Source organism: Zosterops lateralis (genome assembly GCF_965231275.1).
Source record: "Zosterops lateralis genome assembly, chromosome: 1".
NCBI classification, from domain to species: Eukaryota; Metazoa; Chordata; class Aves; order Passeriformes; family Zosteropidae; genus Zosterops; species Zosterops lateralis.
Window position 1 is genome coordinate 57,879,577 of NC_139762.1, and position 23,172 is coordinate 57,902,748.

Sequence of the window (23,172 nt, forward strand, 5' to 3'; positions counted from 1 at the left end):
GTATTTTGAGTGACTCCAATACTTTCTCAGAATAATTCTTATTTTAACAGATAAAACTGCTGTATGCACCTTTTAACCAGCAACTACAGTAGTGTAATACTGTGCATTTTCTTCAAAACTTGTGAAGTTTATTCAAAACCTCATTTTTATCAATCATAATTTTCATAAGCAAAAAGAACACATAAGGATCTTGAGTTAAACCCCATGTCAAGAGCCTACCTCTGTATCTCTTTTTAAAGGCAATCCTGCCAATTGCCATCATCTAATCCTTATCTACATCAGGACAGATCTCCATTGGAAATTATGTACTAACCAAACAGCTGCCTCTCTGCAGAACTTGAAGTCTCACTGATAACAGCACATGACTGTCCTGACATACAGTTCACAAAAGCAAGAAAAACCAGAGGTTGAAATGGGAACTGCTGCTCTACAATCATGCACATATGACTGTGAGAGATTAAAACTCTATTATTAATATAATCAATATATATCTCTATAATTTTGTCATACTGATCAAATCGCAATACCCACATTTTCTAATAAATCTGATTTTAAATACTGAATAAGCCAATCTTACAGCAGTCTAGTGTTTCTCTTGGTATTTATATGTTGAATAAAACCTCCCTGTTTGCACAGGTACTACCAAGGATCATGTTAAGTTCAATAATCTTTTATGCAGACCCCAAGTTGTACCATCACAGGTGCTCTAGCAGGAATGCACAGACACTTCAGGGTATCTAATGCAAAAGAAATCCCTCGTGGAAATTACTTCTCCTATGCTCTCACACAATGTCAAGAGGTAACATACTACATCAAAAAAACACCATTGTAGGGTTTCTTTATAATCTGTTTCCTGGGCATTCATAATTTAAGAGATTCATTTCACTAGGGTCTGTCTGAATACAGAAGGACAAGATGAGCTAACACAAGTGTCACATGGTTGCCTTCCAAAGGCTTCTCTAAAACTCTTCTATTGGGGTCAAGTCAAATGTACATGGCCAAAACATGACACACTCTGAATAGGCTAAGAAATCCTACACCTTGATAGGAAAGCCCAGAGGCCACTATAGAAGTGGAAGGAAAGGAATAATAATAATAATAATAATAATACTATTGGTACAAAAACTAAACCACCTGTCATTCTTTAAATAACTCTCTACACAATATACATGGCTCAGAAGGTCATCTTTTGTTCTCAGCTACCATGTCCTTTAGAGACTTCTTCCTAAGAGGAGTGGAATGGGGAGAGGGGGACAGGGACAGGACACAAGAACAACTTCACATAGTGTGAAGGCAACCAAGGAAATGAGGCAACTGAAGTTCACAGGGACAGGCAATGACAGGAACTCAACACAAAGGAAGGATGCCAGGAATAAACAGAAGCTTGCAATAAATATAGTACTTGAAAGAAGTGTTACACTTGCATTCAAAATTGGCCCAGAAAAAAAATGTGCCTCAGCGTATGGAGTGGCAGGAGCAAGGTAAACCTGTTGGCAGAGTGCACTGATCTGTCTCCAGGTTCAAGAAGTTTCCTTGAGAGCCAGCATAACATAGAACTCAGCTTTGCATTGTTTCCTGCTTGGATGCTGAATCCTTTTCAATACTCTTTTTATCCCCTTGTGTCAATGGTATGGAAGATGCATATATAGCCATATAAATATAATATCTAAAACTAAAAGGGCAGCTCAATGCTTACTTTGTCCCATTTTGAGGCACTACATGATTGTTTTGAAATTGTAATTTCAGATTGTTAATTATTTTGGACATTAGAGCCTTCTTCCTGCAGAGCAAGAAATGCATGGAAGGAAGAAAATTAAGCCTTTTCCTTTCACCAGTAGAAATCAACAGGAAATGTGTCTGAGGGCATCCAGTGTTCTGACCCATGTTGGTACAGAGTTCCCCAGCTTTGCAGTGACTGCTAGGAACTGTGACCATTATTCTGAACTCTTCAGAATGAGAAGTTCAGATTCTCTTCAACTGAGAATCTTTCAGAGTAGCAGTGCAAATTATTGTCCTTTACATTGTTTCTTGAAGTCTTCAAATCACTGCTGGCAGCATATTAATAATGCACCACAATTTCTGAAGAGTTTATTTCCAAAAGTGTTGGATAGGTTTTCTACTACTTTGAAACTGGTATGCTCTATTTAAATAAATATATAATCAGTATTTAAATAAAATATTTCTTTATTAATAATTAATAATTAGTCAAATAAATAATTACATTAAACATACAAGTTCAACAACTCACCTGTGAAGGGATTTCTTAGCTGTACACTAAGATCTGTATTGTGCTGGAAGTTGCATGGCTCAGCCTGCAATTTAACAATGTTTTCTTCAAGCCTCTTCTGTCCCATTACATTTTTGATTAAGTAGTATGTAGGTGGAATATAAAATACTTCTTTTTAATAGCCACTGACTTTCAGACAGTGAATATACTATATATTCCAAGAGCAGAATCAACTGCTTGAAGTAAAACTTTTTCACACTTTTACGAAAGTGGCATACACAAATGTAACCCTTGACTTGAGATCCATCCTTCCAGAAAATAAAACTGAGGCAGGGTAAGAGGACTACATTTGTTTCTAGACTAGAAAGAAATCTGTGGTATTAGAAACGGTTTAAAGATGACTTTTTTTTTTTTTTTTTAAGCAACAAGCGCAGCATCACCAGCTGGTCCAGCGGCTGATTGTCCCACTCTACTCTGTGCTGCTTGGCCTCACCTCAGCAGCTTTGAGCACCACAACAGAAAAATACATTTTGGATGCTATTAGAAAGCATCCAAAGAAGGGCTGCAAAGATCATAGAAGCAATTAGATTATAAAAGACCTCTGAGATTATCGAGTCCAACCTATGACCTTGTCAACTAGACCAGAGCACTAAGAATCATATCCAGTCTTTTCCCAAACTCTTCCAGGAATGGTGACTCCACCATCTCCCTGAGCAGCCCATTCCAATATCAAACCGCCCTTTCTGTGAAAAAATTCTTCCTAACATCAAACTTAAACCTACCCAGCGCAGCTTAAGACTGTGTCCTCTTGTCCTGTCACTGGTTGCCTGGAAGAAGAGACTGACTCCCACCTGGCCACACCCTCCTCTCAGGCAGCTGTAGAGAGTGATAAGGTCACCCCTGAGCCGCCCTTCCTCCAGGCTAAACACCCCAAGTCCTTCAGCCACTCGTCACAGGACTTACCCTCTAGACCCTTCATCAGCTCCACTGCCTTCCTCTGGACTCGTTCTAGCATTTCAATGTCCTTCTTGAAGTGAGAAGCCCAAAACTGCACAGAGCTCTAAAGGTGTGGGGCCTCAACAGTGCTGAATACAGAGGGAGAATCACTTCCCTACTCCATCTGGCCACACTACTTCTGATACAGGCCAGTATGCCATTGGCCTTCTCAGCCATCCTGGCTCATGTTCAGCTGCTGACCAGCACCTCTAGGTCCTTTTCCACTAGGCAGTTTTCCAACCACTCTGCCCCCACCCTGCAGCGCTGCATGAGACTGTTGTGGCCAAAGTGTAGGACATTTGGCCTTGTCAAATCTCAGACCTACTGATCCAGCCTGTCCAGATCCCTCTGCAGAGCCTTTCTATCCTCCAGCAGATCAACATTTGCATCCAACTTGCTGTCATCCACAAAAAAATTCACTAAGTGTAGACTTGATCCCCTGATCCAGATCATCATTAAAGATAATAAACTGGGTCCAACACTGATCCCTAGGGAATCCCACTAGCACCAGACACCAACTGGCTGCAACCCCATTCACCACCACTTTCTTGCCCCAGCCATCCAGCCAGTCCTTAAACCAGCACAGAGTGCTCCTGTCCAAGCTGTGGGCTACCAGTTTCTCCATGAGCATGCCACAGGAGTTGCATGCCACAGGAGTTGGCGTCAAAGGCTTTGCTGAAGTCCAAATGGTGAAGGGGGAAGCCATAGGAGGAGCTGCTTAGGTCACTGGGCTTGTTCAGCCTGGAGGAGACTGAGGAGAGACCTCATTGTGGTCTACAACTTCCTCATGAGTGGAAGCAGAAGGCCTGGCACAGATCTGTTCTCCGTGGTGCCCAGTGACAGCACCTGAGGGAATGGCCTGAAACTGTGTCAGGGGAGGTTTAGGTTGGTTATCAGGAAAAGGTTCCTTACCTAGAGGATGGCTGGGCACTGAAACAGGCTCCCCCAGGAAGCAGTCACAGCACCAAGCCTCAAAGAGTTCAAGAAGCATTTGGACAATACCCTGAGGTACACGATGTGATTCTTGGGGCTGTCCTGTGCAAGGCCAGGAGTTGCACTTCAACGATCCTTGTGGGTCCCTTCCAACTCAGGTTATTCTATGATTCCACGATACAAGGTGGAAGGAAGAGAGTTCCAGATGATTATACACATCAGGAGGTGCCTATGGTCAGCAGAGGCAAGCATAACATTCCTAATAAACCCAAATTCACTGAATTAACTTCTGTGTGTGTTACCTAGGACATAAGGCAAGGACTTATTCACCATGTATCTATGGGCCTGCCAAAGGTTTTGTGCTCCTTGTTTCCATCTAACGTCTGCCTGCAAGACCTGGTCTTCTGAATCTCAGCATACAGTAGTTGCCACAGAAGTGCGTAACATCTAGAACAACCACACCATAGCTCTTCATGATTTATGACTACAGATAAATACACTTCTAGCAAGTGGAAGTGAAAAATCTCTTTTTTACTTCCAAACATCTCTACTTCTTCAGGTTCACTACAGCTTTGTGAGGTACTGCTATTGAAGCCTCTATTTTACATGAACTGTGGAAATAATGACAGAACTAGTAAGAAGTCTGTCTAAGGTTACAAGCAGAAACCAGCAGCAGTCTTGTGCCAGTACCTATTTCACTACTATCTCCTCCCAGAAAATGTTACCAAAGCAACTGAAGAACAATGTCTCTGCCCAAAAGATAATTGTGAGATGTGTCAGCTGTGCGGTTTATAGGAAAGGTATGTCAACAAATGAGACAGCATAATTCTGATCCACTGCCCTCAACAGTGAGATAGCTTGCAATTAGTGTTGAGACACACACACACCCCAGACCAGAGGAGAACTGTGACAGCTCCTGGAGTTGGCCATCTGCATCCAGAACCTCAGCTTGACACTGTACCTCCTGATCACCTGGAAACACGTATTTGATCTAATGGCTGCTCATTATTGCAACCCAGATGTCTGTCATTCGTCGAAAAGGCAGGAAAACACAAACAAAAATGTGATGTGACATAAGGCTTCCTTACAATAAGGAAAAGAAGTAAGCACAATACAGACTTTATTCCATACCTAACCACCTATGAAAGAGTGTGAAACACTAGTCCCTGAAGGCCAATAGAGGCTTCAGTTTGCTCCTGTGAGGTAGCCTGAAAAAGAAGTAAATCTTTTTTTTTTTTTTTTTTTTTTTTTATAACTTTGGGAGGGGGAAATGACCCTTGAAGATTTTACAGACAAGGGTCACTGCACACTCCCTCCTGAGGAAGTGTTTAAAACCATGGGATACTTGAAAACATTTAAAGTTCCTTCTTCCCTTGACAGGCAGAACATTTAAATCAAGATACCACCATCATAGAAGGCCTGGGAAAATTTTTTTTTCCTTTTCTGACCAGATGACAAAAATTCCCACCCTGCACATCTACCTTCTCTTGATGCTGCATGTACTCCTCTTGCAGATTCCTAATGCTGTTACATACCATTTTGAGGCATTGTATCAACATGATTCCAGTGAAGTAATGTTTTCTTTCAATTCTATGCCTACTATGAAATATTAAGTTGGCCTGCCCATCCAAATGTGGGGTTGTTTCCTTCAATGGCACAGCTTGACTACCAGGGCTCCAGAGACCTGGATACTCACCTACATGATCACAGAATATTTTAAATGACATGTTGCCATGAAGAACTCACAAGAACAATGAAACACTAACAAAATTTCAGAGCTTTGCATGTCTACCTATACTGCTGTATATGTACCTGGTCATAGAAGATGTCAGTGGCTTTTTACAAGAGCACCCTTGCTCCAAGGGATAAACACTGAAAACAGATCCTTGCATGGCAGCATGATCCCTGGACATCATAATTTTTCCTAGGTGTACACAGGTATATAGAAAACTGCGAAGCAACAGATTCTGGCATAGGAAATTACGTAGGCCAATCTACTGGAGTAAATCATTCCACCAGGTGCCTATCAAGTCAGTCTATTACAGCCCTCCTCAGCTACACAGGAGAAGAGAAAATATAATGAAAAGCTCATGGGTCAAGGACAGGAAGAAATCACTTAACAGCTACCATCATGGGCAAGAGACTCAATGTGGTAAAATTAATTTCATTTCTTGCCAATAAAAATCAGAGTACGGTAATGAGAAATAAAACCAATTCTTAACATACCTTCCTCCTACCTCTTTCTTCTTCCCAAGCTTAATTTCACTGCTAATTTCTCTACCTCCTCCTCCTCCTGGAGAAGTGCAGGGGGATAGGGAATGGCAGCTGCAGTCACACATTGACACTCTTCCCTCTACAGGAGGATGACTCCTTACACTCTCCTCCTACTCCAATGCTGTATCCCTTCCACAGGAGACAGCCTTCCACAAACTTCTCCAACATAAGTTGTCCCCACAGGCTGCAGTTCTTCAAGAACTGCTCCAGTGTGTGTCCTTCCACTGGGTGTCAGGTCCTGCCAGGAGCCTGCAAACTTCCCATAAGGTCACAGCCTCCTTTGGGCATCCACATGTTTGGGAATGGGGCCCTCCAGGGGTCGTAGGTAGATCTCACCTACCTCATGTTTAGGAATGCGGTCCTACATGGGCTGCAAGGGCACAGCTGCCTCACCCTGGTCTTCACCACAGGCCGCAGGGGAATTTCAGCTCTGGTTCCTGCAACACCTCCTCCCCCTCCTTCTGAACTCACCAGAGATGCTTCTGTCACATGTTCTCACTCCACACTTGCAGCTGCTGTTCTGCAGCAGTCTTTATTCCCCATCATAACTATGTAATCCCAGAAGTGTTCCCACTGCCACTAATGGGCTCGGCCTTGGCCAACAGCAGATTCAACTGAACAATATTGGTTATTCTCTATTCATCTATAGGTCAGGGTTTGCTTAACTGCAACTCTATCAGCAGGCCTGCAAAACAGTTTACCTAAATCTGCCTGCTTTCATAGTCTCAGAGACGTTCTAAGGCTGGTATTTTCTGTGGCTTTGCTCCCATACGGCAGGCAAACTTTTTCACCTAAAGCCTGAGGGAAATCCTCCTAAGGATTTTGGAGTCATGCAAGAAATAAGCAGAAAGGAGAGTAGATAAGAATGAGTACTCCCCTCCCTCTAGTTTTGCAAATGTGTCAACAATACTTTAACTCATGAAGTTATAAGGAGCTTAATTTATTTATACAGCTGTGGAGTGGTACACTCTGACACCAGATGGAATCCCTCCCATCTTCCAGATCTTTTGTAGAACAAGGTAAAGAAAGTCTTACAATAATTTCTGGACCAAGCCTGGAACATCTAGTCAAAAACAGATATTCTTCATAAAGATTTCCAGTGTATATTTCAAGACTGCGAGAATCCCCTATTTCCTACAAGAGGTGTCTATTTTACATTGTTCCAGCCAGCACTTCTTATTTCTTTGACAAGTTTTGTTTTCTAAATCACTGCATGATAAAGTATGAAGTAGCTGGGAGGAAAAGAAAACCTAAATATTGTACAGGCATATTTGGCACAGAACAGCATGAGCCATATAGCATCAAGCATCCTTATGGTGCTGCAGTGCACATTCCACCTGTTCTGTACTGCTCCATCATAAAGGTAAGACAAAGAGGAGTTAGAACCTACTTTAACTAAAACTCGCTGAAAAAAGGAAGTCTAAAATGTCACATTACTTCACAGAGATTCCTCTGCCCATTTTCAAAATTATTTAAATCCAAGAAAAGAGCATTAACATTTCTTTCCAAAAATCTTAAAGTACAGAAAGAAAACAAATATTTTGAGGAGCTTAATTTTCTTTTGACCTTTACTTCGCAATGCTCTGACTTTTTAGCTGTTTCTGGTTTACACTGGAGCCAGTTAAATAGAAACTGGACCAATGGCTATTCCACCAATATTATCTCAACTCCACTGTGTATCGCTAAGTAATCATAGTAAAAAATTCCCACCCCAAACACAACCCTGCAAGTTATGTTCAGCAGTCAAATTTACTAATGACAAAGGTTACCATTCCTGAATGCGAATCTATCTAGGTCCAGTGGTCAAAAAAAATGATTTACATTATTTTTTAACATGATACAGTAAGTTCTGACTTTACATTAGATTGAAATACAGACATAGCTTATTAAAAAACCTAAATATTGATCTGCTTCCTAAAACGAAAACAGCAATAGAGGAGATTTCACACATACTGACTGACAATTGATGACTCAATGGAAATAAAGGCTTTAAGCATCTCTTCACTGAAAGCCAAAACAAACTTACTTTTCCTATTTCTCTTGAAAATGCAAGCTTAATGCTTTATCATTGTAAGTTTACAATACACATTGCTAAATACATTTAAATAAACCTCTTCTAATATTAAATTGGACAAGTTATGTTCTTGGTACATGGAGATCCTTAAGGAGTAAAGCTGGAACAGCTCACAGACTCAAGAGATGTGGAAAGACAGCATTACACCTGTAGGCACCTGCCAGAAACAAGCATGAAGAGAAAATCTCTTCCACAGCCCCACGTGGCTACCAGACAGCAAAACCCTGACACAAAGGCTGAGATTCCCCTTCGAGCAAAGGGCCACCTCCACTCCAAAGCTACAGAACACATGTCTGGGTACCCCAGGGACAGCCATAGCTCTTCAGACAATACCAACTGCAAGCTCACATCAGGAGAACAGCCCTGAGGACACTCTCCAGTGACAGAGCATCAGCTTAGATGCTTAGCATCAGATCAAAGCTTAAGTCCCAGTGCTGAAGTCTCAGAAGAAACCTGAGCTTTGTGTCCTATTGATGACCATTTGAATGACTTCTGTAAGGTTCCACTTCCTGTTCCAGTACCTCCCCATCTCTTCACAACATTTTATAGCTATGAAATCTCTTCCTCTTTCTGCTAAAGAAGGGCCTCCCAGAAAAAAGGCTGCACACCCCGTCAAGTATCAAACTATGTATTTTGAGACAACAACCACAAAAACAACACAATAATATTTTATAACAATTAGAGTATCTAGCATGACTGTCTCTGGATACAAAAGGATGCACAAGGAATCTGTCACTTGTCACATTTGGAAACAAAATGATTTCACACAATAAGCGGCAGTCATTATAGGCCAATGTTAATTACACTACTTATTGTGACACTGCCCACAGATAATGCTCTACAAAATAAAGGCAATTTAGTCACATTTATTAGAGTGTGAAAATCTTTAAACAGATGCTTTATTGCAGGGCCCAGTGCTTCTGCACAGTCCTTTGTCCACCCAGCTTAATCTGGTTAGATGCAAACAAGATGTGCTTTCATCAGCCTGGGGCTCTGCTAGGGTCTCACCACCACATCTTCCTCTTCAGGTGAGAGTCCCCCTGGTTCAGAGCCTGGGAGAGCAAGTGACGCCCCATCTGCAGAAGGCCACCAATCTGCCTCCATACAGGGAAAATTCTGTATTGCTGGAGACAAACTGAGGCCAAGGGCTGTTATGCAGGCATGGCCCTTGTCCAAGACAATCTGGTAGATCACGTTAAGCTGCTCTGAAGACAAGGAATCCTCTCTACCCTTTGGACCATTTCTAACAGTGCCGCTGCATTTTCTTTTGCGGTTTTTAGCAAGGAAAAGTGCTGTCTCCTCTTTTCAGACTGCTTTCAAGGAAGCCAATATATGAAGGGAGATTAAGCTTAAAAACTTGTGAAAGGACACCTTTCCCCTATTCCACTTTGCTGCTCCTTTCTTTCCTCACACTTGCACATTTCCACAAAAGACCTAAGAGTCCTTCAAGCAGTGTTCAGGTTGCTCTACATATACATTCACATTAAAAAAATGTCAATTTTTTTCATTTATATTTTCCAGTTTATCTCAACGCAAGCCTGGCTGTGAAGAGATTATTTTAGAAAAGACAGGCTGTTTCTATAAAACACGAAATAATACACTTCTAAAATTCTGTTCTGAAATAAAATGGTTCATGTGACAGCTTTCACTAAACTAAAAGGGTGTGAATTAAAACAGGTTTCATTATGCTTGTGAAAATTAATCTCTCTGAGCCCTAAATGAAAGCACAGTTTGCTTTCTTCATGCGTCTCTCAAGTACTAATTTCAATAGCCAAGACACAGATGGTAGCAAATGGTGTTTTGTAAGGGACCACTCATTGCAATTTTTTGCTTGGTAAGGCAAACTGGAAATTGATTAATTTGTCTGCAATTCAAGCCATGAATCATCTCAGTTACCAGCAGATAGGTGGGAGAAACTGAAACACAAATGATACAAAAACTACTGGTAGTACAATGATTAAACACAATTCAACTGACAAAACCTCCCATAGCTCCCGTTGAGCTCAGCTCAAGACCCTTTCCTTCAAATCATGCAGTTTGTGTGTATCTGCACCTGCAGCAGTACCTGTCTATTTCAGTGCAGAATTCTATCTCCACTTCATAGTCCCTTCTGTGATTTGCCTCATAAGCAAAACAAACCTACAGGCAAAGCCCTGAGACACCAAAGGTATTTAAAACCTTAATGAGGATGTAGATAGCGAGATCTTACTAATTTCAGAGCAAGAGTTTACTAGCTAAATGGTTTCCAGGATTAGATCTCATTGCTGTAAATAAGGGTTTAAAACTCATTTTCTCCTCCATACTTTCAGCCTGGAGTTACCTTCAAAAATGGAGCGCCATTCCTCCTGAGGGCTGGGACCAAGCCAGCTGGAGACACCATTCAATGCTCTGTGCTACCACCTGCAGTCCACCTGCCACCACAGGGACAGTCCTGCCATTCACCCTCTCAAGGGAACTGGCATGAACCTGTCCCCTGTTGCACAAGTAGATCTTAGGAAAGAAGCAACACCTTCCCAAATAAAAGATCTCCTGATGAGACATAAGCAGAGCGAAGGGTGGTGGGAAGAATGCCTGGATCCAACCGCAAATTGGAACACAGGCTGCACTTACACCGGATACTTTGCTTTCAGGATGGATATTGGTGGGGTCTGCTGCCTGTCTGCCTGCTTGCCTAGTGTGGAAAATCATGTCTTTAGAAAATGAACCATCACTTTGGTAGAGAAGCGTTTTTGTTAGAACTCTGTGGTCTGTCTCAGAATAAGATGTTCTGTTTTGCAAAGGTTTATTTGTTTTACACACACATGCTCGCCTGGGTCTATTAAATTCAGAACTCCTACGATGGTATTCCCTTTCTTTGTTCCACCCTTTGCAGCTGCAGAACAGCATGATATTCATAAGAAAATAATGAGAAAAAAACTCCTTGATTTGGTTTTCAAACTTTAAACCAGCTAAAATTGTTTCCTCTTGGGTACCTTTTTTTTCATCATTGGAATCCAAACTCTCCTGGACTTACATATGCCATGTTTCACACAAGGGGAGCTTAGGACCTTACAGAAATTGGATTTTCATACACAGATTTTTCATTATTGTTTGCAGATGAGGTACAGCCTTTAAAACAGAAAGTAAAAATGTAATTGGGACCAGGCTGTTTCCAACTGTCCAGCTGCTCACCTCTGACGAAAGCACTAAATTTGTCTTAGTGAAAGCACAATTATGAAATGCAAAAACCTATGAACAATCTTTGAAATCTGCATACAAGAACTGCTCCAGATAAGGATCACACCATCTCTCTTGATATGGGTTATTAAAAAATATTGAGAAAGATTACTCTAGAATTTAAAAAATACCCAGGTTTACTCTGGCAGCATCTTTTACCTGAAATACAAACAGCACCACTGAAATGCAGGTGTTACACAAAGAATGAAGGAGAAATATTTAGGCAGGGATTCCAAAACAATGACCCGTGTAAAAAACCCACTTTGTCTGTTAGAAGTCTTGGTCAAGCCCTTACGTTTCTTCTTACTTCAGTTTCCAGACATAGAAGTAGAATAAGAGAATTTGGTATGATGGTAAATACAACACTATTTCTTAGATTGTTTCTTAGGTGCTTAGATTCCACAGTTAGTAGGCGTCTTCTAAGTATCTACAGCTCTGCTGAGGAAATTAGAGGGTTTCACCTGACAGCTGGTGTTTTCAGCTCTGCCCCATTCTGCGTGTTATCAGCACTTCATAGAACTGACTACACGCTTGTGTAACAAGTACCCGATGCATTCTTTCCCCTCCATACTCAGCAAATCCAACTTCTCCTACAATCACTGAGTGAACACACCACCTTTTTTGTCATCCTTGCTAAGGATGGAGAACACAACAGGTAGTTATTCACAGAGATAATGTGTCAAGAGTCCTAGGGAGAAAGATACAGAAAATAGTGGTCTGAGGTTACAGAAGTACACTCCCACACCCCACGCAGCTGCCTTCAGTGAGCTTAACACTGAGGAATGGTGGTTTCACCTTAATGACAGAGGTCACAGCTCTCTGCTTAATCAAAAGAAACCATTAGGAATGACCATTCAATTAAAGTAAAAATTCTTCAAAAATAATTGGTTTAAAACTGTGTCTGTATTCCCAAAGAAGAAATTTAGTTTTCTACCACTTTAGGCTTTTCTTATTAAAAAAACCTGATTTCACATCCTAGAACTCTACAGTTTTTCTACTAAGAAATCAGTCTCATTTCATTAGTTCTTGATTATATCTACCCTTTCCAATTCCAAGCAAAAGTAATGCATTATCAGTTAACAGATTTTCTTTAAATCTTTTGTATGTGAGTTATTCTATTAGGAATTGAACCAGCACAGTTAAAAATGTCTAGCACAATTGATTTATCTGTGCCTCTCTGGTGAAATATGTCCTTCTGTAGCTTCCTGACCCACAAGGACACTGTCCTTCATTCTACTAAATCTGAAAATAAATCTCCAGTGGGCAATTTTGCTTTGCAAAAATCATAGTTACATCAAGACATCTCCCCATACAAAAAGATCATTGCCTAGTTCTCTAAGCTCAAGATTGCATAAATCTTTCATGTGTCAAGACCGTTGGCTACCTTTTTATTCCTTTTCAGCTGAGAAGTAACGAATCTGAGCAACTGAGGTTAGATTTTAGAAATCTTCAAGTCACAGAGAATGAGAAACTTGTGCATGTGATGTGTCATTCTTTTGACAGACCAGCTAAGGATGATGTTACTGAACACTGTCGATAAAACTGTCCATTTGTTTGCAGGTTTTTTCATAGAAATATGTGCAGTGTTTACCAGCTTTGTACTTTGGAAGAGGTTTAGAATAGCAAACGAATTTCTGAAGTCCTCAGATATATCTTCTAAAGGAACCAGGCCTGAACTTATGTCCCTTAAGTGTGACTCACAGGCAATCAACTACATCTTAGTTTACTGTTGAGTGAAGACGATCACAGCAGACTTCTGGCAACTTTAGATGACTGCAAGACATTAAATCTGAGAGCCCTAAAACAATCTGACAAGGAACAATAAAATAGTTTTTCTAGCAGCCGAGGCACTCTAAGTGAAAGATCTGAAGGATACCTGCGCTTGATAACTACGTGCCTGGAACTCAACTACTCTAACAGGAATCAGCCCTTCAGTCTGCAGGGAAAAAAACCTTCCCCAGCCAGCCAAACACACCTCCCCAGAATCCATGTGGGATCCTAGAAGTTTGAGATCGTTTTCCCTGGGGCCTGGGCGTCCTATTCGGGGACTGCCGTGGGCGATGTGGGCGCGATGCTGACGGGCCCCGGCGGCGCTGCCCGCCCGGAACGCTCCGGCTGCGGAGCCGCCGCTCCGCTCGGGATGGAGAGCGAGCCCGGAGGGAAAGCGATCCCCCGCTGCGTCCCGACCCGCCGGCAAGGGACGCCCGGAGAGCCCGTCCCGAAGGGATGCTCTAGCCAAAGGGGGGGCACTCCCACCTTGCCCGAACTTCACCCCCCGCCCCGGCAGAAAGCACCGCTCTCGGGGACCGCGCACACGCCGGGATGCTCAGCCGGTCCCGGGGCAGCAGCGGCGAGCCGCACCCCGGGCCGCCCCCGGGCAGCCCCGGCGGGCACTTACCCCAGAGCAGCAGGACGGGGAGCTGCCGCCGGCGGCTGCCCCGCGCCTCCATCCCGGAGCGGGGGACGGAGCCCGCATGGGGCGGCCGGTCCGCAACCGCACAGGGCCCGAGCCCGCCTCGGCCCGCCCGCCGGGGAGGCTCCTCTTCATGCCTCGCGTCCAGCCCCGGGCGGCGGCGGCGGCAGCGGGGGCGGCGCGCAGGGAGCGGCTCCCCCGCCCCCGGGGGCTCCCATGGGCCGGGCCTGGCGGGGCAGGGGGTGGGTGCGCTCCGTGTGCGGCCGCGGCAGCGCGCCGTGCCCCCCGCTGCTCCAGCAGCCCGGCAGGAGCCGTGCCGCTCCCAGCCACCGGTCTGTGGGGCTGCCCGGGGGAAAGGCACCTACCCCGCACGGGGGAGGTTCTGGTTTAAGTGTCCGAGGGGTTCAGGGACTCTTCATCCCTTGCCCTGGGAGCCAGAGCAGCTTCTCCCCTCCTGCCACGACATCCTGGCGGTGGGGGTGAAGGCATGAGGAGCTGGAGGGACACCTGTGTAGGGAAAGCCCACCTGTGTAAGCCCACCTGCAGCCCTTGCATGGCCCAGACGCGTTGGCGCGCTCAGTATTTACAGCTGAGCATGGGCGGTGAGCTGGCCCGACTCCATGCAGACCCAGAGCAGCCTGGAGTTCCAAGACGCTAAGTGTATTTTTATGTTGCCATTTCATCTTTGCCTGTCTCTTTTCAGAGATGGTACGGCTCCTGATTTTCATTAATATTTAAAGGCTGTGTTCATGGAGTTCTCTCTCTAGGAAATTAGCATCTCCATCAAGAAACACTAGACTGGGAAGCTGCTAAAGGCAACTTTTCTTACCTAAAAATAATAGTATTGCTCAGTAACAAAGGCCCAGGGTGTTCTTCTGGGTACATGGGTACTCCGCCTCAATAACTGCCTTTTAGTAGAACATTAAATCACTGCCATTATTAAAGGTCAAATGTACCACAAAATTTCAAAATTCAAAAGAGATTTTTCAAGCCACACGCAAGAACAAAGGGTACTCTTAGGTACACTTACACTTGCCTAGCACAGTGCTTCCAAACACTTTTGGAGAGTGGGACCCCAACACAAGAGCAGAATTATGCGCTGCGTGTGCCTTTGTAACCACTGCTTTCAGTACACAACCTTTGTCTGATTTATGCTGTTATCTGGGCTGAAGGAAATGGAAAACTTGGGAAACCACAGAGAAGGCTGGGAATCCAACGTTGAAGCAGCTCTGCAGACTTTTAAGTGTGTCAGTTAGAATGAACTTCATATCACTTGTGTGCCACTTCTTCCACTTAGCTGGAAGCAAATCTTGTAAAATACCATAAACCATAAATAAACCATAGCTCAGGGAGATCATCCTTCAGCAGAGGGGCTGCCATTTCTGCTTTGTAAGGAGTGTTTGCAAGCTGCCCCTGCCAGAAGGAACTGCAGCGAAGTGACAAGTGTGAAGGCATATACACCACAGACTCGTTATACCATCTATAGCATCCTTTCTAACAGTAAGATCTTGATTTCCATCACAAATTCCTTTACTTGCAAATCTGAAAATACATTTAGTATTTTCAATAATTTAGACTGATCTTCAGGAGGTTAACCATCATGCTTTATATGCAAATTATATGTTTAAAATGTTTTAAAAGTACAGTACATTATACTGTGTAAAGGCAATATTTTTTGTAACACGCATGGAGATAATGCTGACAATTACATCAATTGCATTTGTTTTCTTCATCTGTTTCAGATGAAAAACTGGCAAAATGAATGTTACTTCTTGCAACTCTCAAGATTCAGCAAGCACTTCCCATTTTGTGCTTGCAGGACATAGTTTGAAGGTGCAAACAGTAGAGGTAGAACAAATAGACAAAATTTATAGGTAAATGCACTAATGCAGCATGTTGCATTGGATCACAAGCCAGCTATGCTAGGTGATATCTTCAGCAATGTGGTCTAAAATGAGTAAGTCTGATTCACATTTGAACAAAACTGTGACAGCATTAGAATGCTCGGCAAGAAGGTTCAAAAACTGAGGCTGTTTGCAGTTTTTCAGTAAGATTGCCCACTCCCCCCAGCCCCCTTGTATTGCAGTAATGCAAACAGATTCACTCCAGCATGACTGCAAACAACCTTTTTGTTCTGCAAATCTGCCTCGGTAGCATCATGCACCTATACCAGCAGCAGAAGTCCAATTCACCATCAGATAAGAAATACTATAAATGCCCTTTGCTGTACAAAGCTCTGAATCCCATCCCCAACACACACACTAACAGGGACCTCAGAACCATAGTCTGTTTTAATTTCCAGACACAAAACCTCCAGAAATCACACTGACACTTCCTCAGGTACCCTGAAGATAGCGCTGCAATCACATTACTTCAGGTGTTTTCTAAAATGCTCAAATCTGCTAACAAGACACTGAGTAAAAGAAAGTTTAGTGACAGACATGCAGGTAGCTGTTTCAGTATGGAACATTCCTGAGGAGTCCATGGTGAGAAGAGATGGAAGAAGTCAAGCTGGCCAGGACAGGTGTTATTGCCAGCATTACAGGGTTCAGAATGGTGCAGGATAAGATAATAAACTTTCCTGCTCCACAGCTGAACTGATTCAACAGAAACTGAAAAAATAATAAAATAAATTAAGAAAAAGCTGGAGATATTATACTGCAGAAAACAACCTTGCCTTCCCTTGTTGCTTCAAGAATTGGCCCAGAGAGAGAGGCTGCTTGCTTGTATGCCTGACTGCTTGACTTTGCCCAGTGTCAGATGAAAGCTTTCTTCACCTCTTCCTAGCACAGCAATTTTCTATAAAAGACACATTAAGATTTCAAGACCACATTTAAATGTGATTGCTTGCTGGACTGAGGTTTGAAAAAGTAGGCTCAGTTCGCCTGTGGTTTTAAACTAAAGTAGGTCATCCTTCCTATTTAGTGTTCCTAGAAGCATGCCATGCCTGCTCCAGAATTTTAAAAAAAAAAAAAAAAAAAAACAAAAAAAAAAACCAACAACAACAAAAAAAAAACCCTGCAGGTTATTAATATAATTCTTCTCTTTTTACGATCAATATAGAAAATGTAAAAACATGATAAACCACACACCCCCGCAGTTCGCAGTTAAAAACCAGCTTCTTCCTGCAACTCAAAGGCCCACCCTGGTATATTGACCGTACATAATACCCAAATTTAGTTTACATCAGTCAGATCTGAAACTCTTTATGCCTATATTACCTTAAGTGAAGAGGAAAAGAAAGAACAATTTTTATGTAAAGATCTTAGACTTTTTTACATAAGAACAGTCATGGAATACAGAAGCACACAAATATCTTGCCAGGCTTCTAAAGCTTAAATTTTAAATTTTAAAGCCATGCATTGGTGTGCACTGTGATTTCAGCAGGGTTTCCATGTTCAGAGCAAAGCATCTAGGGAGTGTTCACATGTTCCAGATTGCACTCTATTTCAAAAGTGCTGAGCTGTGAGTATTTAGCACCTCTAAGACCTCTAAGCACCTCTTATTTTATATACCTAGCTCTGACATGACAGCTTTCCCACGACACAGCATGTGGATGTCGGTTGAAGGAAGCAGAATATTCAATTACTTTGTTCCCATACCAGTTTCTAGTAAATTGTCTTGATTTAAAAAAAAAAAAGAACCAAAAAAACAAGGAACTTCTGTACCCTATGCCATCAACACCAACACCTACCAAATAAAAATTAAAAATTCCACAATGTCATTGCACAGGTCAAGGGAAAGCAGACAGGTTTTATGGAATGATGGCAAACGCCTCTTCCCTCTCTCTGGAGAGAAGCTCCCCAGTAAAGGGTCCACCAAAGCACTCGCCCCTTGTTTTACAAACAACAGTGCAAAACACTCCCATCAAAGGACCCAAGTGCAAATCTGTAGGAACTGTGATATCTTGCTCATTCCCATGTGTTGTTCTTTTACCAAAAAGAGCATCCCAAGACTACTGGTGACTGTATGTCATGCATATCACAATTTTCTCTTCCTGTTGTGCACAGCTATTCTTTTTTCAACACCAGCCAGAAGCTTTGTTATAATATAAAATCTTTGTAATTTGGCTCAGAGATGGGAAACAAATCATGCCTTCATTTTTAATGTAAATGTAAACATAAGTAAAAGGCACACAGTGCTCCATTCCTTCTAGACTAAATAAAGCCAAAACTAATTTTAAAGGTTTAAACACTTCATTTTCAGTTATGTTCTAGAGGACCTGACTTTCTACTCAGAAATTAATTTTGTTTTTTGTGACAGGCTGGCTGAGCAGTTTGGAAAACGCCAGGAAAGAATACATAGACTGTCTCCCATACATTATTGTGTCTCTGAGAAATAACTCAGCTTGGAAAATCAGGGGGAAAGATACAAGAAGAGAAGTGGAAACATAGACCGTGGGGTTTTTTTTTTTTTTTTCCTTTTAGAAATCCTGTTAGAAATCCTGTTTAGAATCCTGTTAGAATTTATTTTCATACGATTTTTCATTTCAGTTTCTTACAGAACTGGAGGCTGAAGGAACATTCAAGGATCATTTTATAACCATTGGAACTCAGCTGACTCCACAGAGATTTTTGAGATAGCAACATAAACCTACTGCAAGAAAAAGCAGAAAAGCCTATTTGTGTTCAGTTCTTCTCGAGTTCAGAAAAGCCTATTTGAGCACAGGCTTTCTGATTCCATATGTGGGCTCTGATCAGTGCAGTTCTGAAGCAGCATCTCCTTATATGAAAACAGATTATTGTCCTTCCTAGGTGCGTGAATGACTGGCTTTAAGGCTGAGCCAGACACACCCTATAACACCTCTTAAATGAGAAATTCCATACATGTCTATTCCATGAAAAATGCAGCCCTATATAAAATTAAAGATATTACCATAGTAAATAGAATTTGATGGCACCAAATGAGTGCAATACATAACTTTTCTAATTATCCAGTCCTAATTCTTAGTATAATTGTCTTCTGAAGTAAAATAGAAAATAAAAAAATAGATCATAACATGTTTTCATTAAGGCTGAGTTCAACCTGCTATTACATTCACACATATTTCTGTCATGATAAATCATCTTATTTTAATCTTGTCATCTTTACAGCCCCAAGGCAGCCCCAGCTCATGCACAGAACACTCACACTTCTTTCACTGACATATCTCACAGAATTTGCTACAAATTGCATGAAATGTGAAAGCAGGCAGCAATATTGCCTCATGCTGTTCTACTTGACCAATTTCCCTCTGAGTGCCATGGTGCAGAGACCCAGCTTCCATTACTTGAGGAGAACACTCAGAGAGCTTCTCCTCCATCATGCATCCACTTTATTAGTACTACCTCCCTTACTCCTGACTGGGGAAATGCACAGTAAAAACTTTCACTTATTGAGAAATTTGGAGAAAATTTGCTGGCAATGTGCCTGAAGAACATCACTGATTGTCACTGCCATTTAAAAAGAGGAGAGGAGGAAAGAAAGGTGGTGTTTCAGAGACACCATTGCTTGTGTTTTCCATCTCATTCATAAATCTCTCCAGGGACTGCAAATGTATCCATTCACAAGGGTTCTTTAACTATTTGACCACATACTTTCATGTCTTGGGATTCCCTTCAAATGATCACAGTAAAGGAGACCAATTATTTCCCCCACATAGGAATGAAACTACTGTTTGCATTTACAAATGCATCAATGAAAGGTGCAATTGAGTTTATTGCACTTGCAGAAAGGAGAGCATCTGCTCGGGTTCTGCTTACCTCAAATGACAGAGTATCTCACTATCACAAGTGACTGTAGCTCTCATTTGAATAAATGATGTTTCATCTGGGGCAGCACAAAAATAAGAACAAGACATGGTTGGGAACAGTGGGTTGACAATTTATCCAGGTAGCACTCACCATCTTTGCCCTATATCCAACAGCAGTGTAGGCTGCTGGGACTGGTGTGCTCAATCTCTGATTCACAGAGAACCAACCTATATTTTAAGGAAATTCATATTATTAAGAAAAGTAACGTGTGTATTTATGAGTTAGTTAACATGAAATAATATCAAACCTCAAATGAAAGTATACATGATAGAAGAAAGGAAATATTATCTTTTCAAATGTTTACTTTCTATGAAAGGCTTTGTTCATTAAAAAATTCAATTTACAGAATATGTAGCCCTTCATATTTAATTGAATTGCTGTGAGCATCTCTCACTATTTTTTCTAATAGTAGAATGATCTGCATCTCATAGAAGTATCAGTTAAATCTTACTCAGGATCTCTTCTTACCATCACTTCTTTTTGCTTTAAATTTAGAAAATATCGAAAACAAAAAAGTGAGATAACAATAGTTCCCATAACAAATTTACTAGGTACTAATTTTTTCCATGTAAGGGAACAAATAATATAGATGATCAAAAGTGCTTTAAATAATCTAGATTAACTGACATTGGCAGCTATTTTTTTGGTAGACATATATATAAAATATTCCAAAGGTGAGCTATCTTTGTCATTGTCTCCACAAAGTCAGAGGAAGGATGTGAGTAAGTGGATGACAGGCACAGTGGGTAGTGTACCACTGGCCCATATGCACATTTGCCATTTCCAACTACTATATTAGCTACTGAGTTGCAATTCAGTGATGTCAGGTGGAATTTATTGCTTGATCTTAGCAGGCATAATACAATGCTGCACTAAAGGAAGTGAGACCTATCAGAAAATATGAAATCTCCCCCAGCCCAAAAGTCAGACCATGATTTCAAGTTCACTGTGAAGACAAACAGTGTTGAATACATTGAAGGTAGGGGTTTTTTTGGCACTGATGTTGCAAGATCATCATTTGCCTTAATCATACACTAGAGCTTCAAATAAATGTGAGTTTCAAAACAAACTCCAAACAGAACAAAAATAATTACAATATTACGTAATTACAATTACCCAAAAGTGCTTTAAACACATGTTGGGGGGGGGGGGGGGGGGGAAGAATCCTAAATATTTAACAAAAAATCAAAACCTGTTCACACTATAAATTAGGCAACTACTTTTAAAAGACAATATTATCTCCAAATATTTTAAACTTGCTCTGTCTTCTATACGTATATCCCAACTCTTCCTCTCTCAGAACCCTCACTGTTAACTTTTTGTCTACTCTTCAGAATACTGCTATTCTAATTCTGAATAAAGTAAAGGCGTATGACTAGGCTTGTGATGAAAGCTGGGTTCATACTTTGAGACAGAAAGTCCATTTCTTAAATGAACAAATTTCCTTTAATAGATTCCTCGTCATATTTCTTCCTTTCTGGAAGAAATAAATAAAAGGATCTGCCCTGGTTTCAGCTGAGATAGAGTTAATTTTTTTCTTAGCTGGTACAGCGTGATGTTTTGAATTCAGCACGAGACTGATGTTGGTAACACACTGATGGCTCAGTCGTTGCTCAGCAGTGCTTACCCTGAGCCAGGGGCTTTTCAGGGTCCTGTGCTCTGCCAGTGAGGAGCTGCACAAGGACCTGGGAGGGAGCATGGCCAGGACAGCTGACCCAGACTAGCCAGAGGGATATTCCAGACCATAGGGCATCATGTCCAGTATATAAACCTGGGAGACTTGGCTGGGAAGGGCCGATCACTGCTGGGAGATGGGCTGGGCATCAGTCAGTGGGTGGTGAACAGTGGCGTTGAGCATCACTTGTTTCTATTGGGTTTTATTGCCTCTTGTCTGTCTTTTCCATTACAATTGTCAGTAGAAGTAGTAGTATGTTTTATTTTGTTTCAATTACTAAACGGTTCTCATCTCAACCCATGAGTTTTGCCTCTTCTTTCCAATTCTCTTTCCACTGGGGTGAGGGTAGCGAGGTAGCAGCTCCACAGCTCTTACTTGCTGGGGTTAAACCACAACAGACATTTTTGGTGCCCAATGTAGTGCTCGGCGGATTGAGATAACAACAGATCTGATCAGAGCTTGTTAAAGCAGATTACTTTAAGGAACCATTCAATTGGTTTAATCATTGCTGCTCGCCATGTTGTTTCATTTGTTCCCTGCACGTGTGCTCACAGGTGCATTATAGAACAGTGTTCTTGATGCACGTGTTCCCTGCGGTGATGCTGATGGTCGATGGGGTCCGGGCCAAAGTTATAACTCTTGTTCTTTGCGGGAGTGGTTTATGACATGATAGAATCGCTGGTCAAGAACCAAATCCCGTCTGTGTGCTTGGCCCTGCATCACCTCTGAACCTGGGGAGCCATCTGGTGGGAACTGTTAACAACCACACCTTTTAGCAGTTGCTTGTAGCGTCAAAAGGGCCTTAATTTCCTGAACGTTTCCTTAACTTGTCCGGTTTGCTGAGCGAGAGCACGACAGCTTGCGAGATGAGCTCAGAAAGCCCAAGGGGGAGGTTGTTCTTCGGGTAAACACGCCCAAGGATTTACATTAAATCCCTGTGTGTAAGAGATGGGCAGGGATGTTTTCTGCAATAATAAGACATAGATTTACTTTTCTCAAATATTTTTTTCTGGAACCTAAAAAAATGTTAATTAATTGATTGATAGTAGAGCTTCCAATAAACTCCGAAGATGCTGATGTTCCTTAAGAAATTATGGAATAATGTGCCGTTCAAACAGTAAGTGAGAAGATTTAAGCAGGAAAGCATTAATATTATCTAGACATCATATTAATGAATTTCCTTTAATCAAAGAAATCCTTTGAAGAGAATTTTGTTGACCAGATAAGAGAAAGTAATTATCGGCGGGGAGAGGATGCGGGTCACAGCGAAAAGGATGCCACGCTCTACCAGCGAGAGACACCCGGTGGTAACAGCCTGAACTGACTGTTCCTGCAGTCGCCTGAGAAGAAACAGCAGAATTAATCACATACAGCGATTAAAAAATGCTTATAAAGAAAGCCATCTCTTTTAATAATACAGGTAACAACAGGACAGATCTGATGTAAAAGTGGAAATTTCAGTTTCCAAAATGCCACTCGCAAATTTAAGCTCATCTTTAAGCTCACAAAACAAAGTATTGAACTTTTTTGTGCCTTCCTCTCTCTCTCCTTGCCTGAGATGTGACCGTCCAT

General features: G+C 41.8%; 1 protein-coding gene across 1 annotated transcript in view; it reads right to left on the minus strand.

Annotated features, from left to right (window-relative positions):
• RAMP3 (receptor activity modifying protein 3) overlaps positions 1-14,224 on the minus strand; it is a 41,016-nt gene extending 26,792 nt beyond the window's left edge. Inside the window, exon 1 of the mRNA XM_083879026.1 lies at positions 14,119-14,224. Within this exon, the coding sequence (XP_083735152.1) occupies positions 14,119-14,170 (52 nt within the window). The 5' untranslated portion in view covers positions 14,171-14,224. The remainder of the gene's footprint in view (positions 1-14,118) is intronic.
• Positions 14,225-23,172: the final 8,948 nt, after the last annotated feature.